At 41.5% G+C, this 740-nt stretch overlaps 1 protein-coding gene across 1 annotated transcript; it reads right to left on the reverse strand.

Annotated features, from left to right (window-relative positions):
- Positions 1–59: 59 nt before the first annotated feature.
- Positions 60–732, reverse strand: LOC107682405 (contactin-1a-like). Its single transcript, XM_016478650.1, has 3 exons — positions 629–732; positions 351–501; positions 60–230 (listed from the first exon to the last, which is right to left on the reverse strand). The coding sequence occupies exons 1-3, from the start codon at positions 693–695 to the stop codon at positions 71–73; spliced, it is 378 nt and encodes a 125-aa protein (XP_016334136.1). The 5' UTR covers positions 696–732; the 3' UTR covers positions 60–70.
- Positions 733–740: the final 8 nt, after the last annotated feature.

Here is a 740-nt window from a genome sequence, read left to right on the forward strand (position 1 = left end):
ATAAAATAAAATAAAATAAAATAAAATAAAATAAAAATAAAATAATTGCTATTGTCTAAACTGACAATCATTATAGGTGACGAAATGTGAATTTTGTCTGACCGGTGATAGTGAGGGTCCCTGTGCTGTTGGATTTGCCGCGGTCATTCTCTGCATAGCATGTGTACGAGCCCTCGTCACTTTTTGACAAGTTCAGAATCTCCAGACTTCCATCATCCCAAATTAACATCCTAAAAAATAAGGACGAAGAGAGAAGCGGATGAAGATAACTGTAGCTAAGCTTCTGTCTCTGCCACAACATTATGATTCACCTGTAAATAAATGCAAGCGTTTAGGATCGACTGACTAACCTTGAAGAGTTGGTCAGCAGCTCTGAGCCTCGTTTCCAGATGAACTTGGGTTTAGGAGCAGCACGGGGTTTGCACTCTATAACCACACGTCTGTTTTCAGCCCCGAGCAGAACCTTCTTCACTGGATTATAAATGAATGTTGGCGCACAGGCTGTGAAGAGACATTTGGAGACACTCAACCTCCAACAATAATTATGTACCGTTTTGAAGACACTTCCAGTTCTTTTTTTACTATGTAAGCTATACTTAAAAGCGTAAAGACGCAATTAAAAGCTCACAGACGACACGAAGCTCGGCGCTGGCAGAGATGGTGCCCCATTCATTCTCAGCAATACACTGATACATCCCCGAATCCTCAAACGTGAGACTGGAGAACTTCAGCTCCCCTTT

Source organism: Sinocyclocheilus anshuiensis, unplaced genomic scaffold (genome assembly GCF_001515605.1).
Source record: "Sinocyclocheilus anshuiensis isolate Anshui unplaced genomic scaffold, SAMN03320099.WGS_v1.1 C32166397, whole genome shotgun sequence".
Taxonomy (NCBI): Eukaryota; Metazoa; Chordata; class Actinopteri; order Cypriniformes; family Cyprinidae; genus Sinocyclocheilus; species Sinocyclocheilus anshuiensis.

Bases quoted from the DNA above. Each gene is read 5' to 3' on its own strand.
- LOC107682405 (XM_016478650.1), bottom strand. From the start codon at position 695: ATGTATCAGTGTATTGCTGAGAATGAATGGGGCACCATCTCTGCCAGC. The intron at 502-628 runs GTGAGCTTTTAA...GTCTCTTCACAG, and splicing joins CGCCGAGCTTCGTGTCGTCT to CCTGTGCGCCAACATTCATT. The intron at 231-350 runs GTTAGTCAGTCG...CTTATTTTTTAG, and splicing joins CTGCTGACCAACTCTTCAAG to GATGTTAATTTGGGATGATG.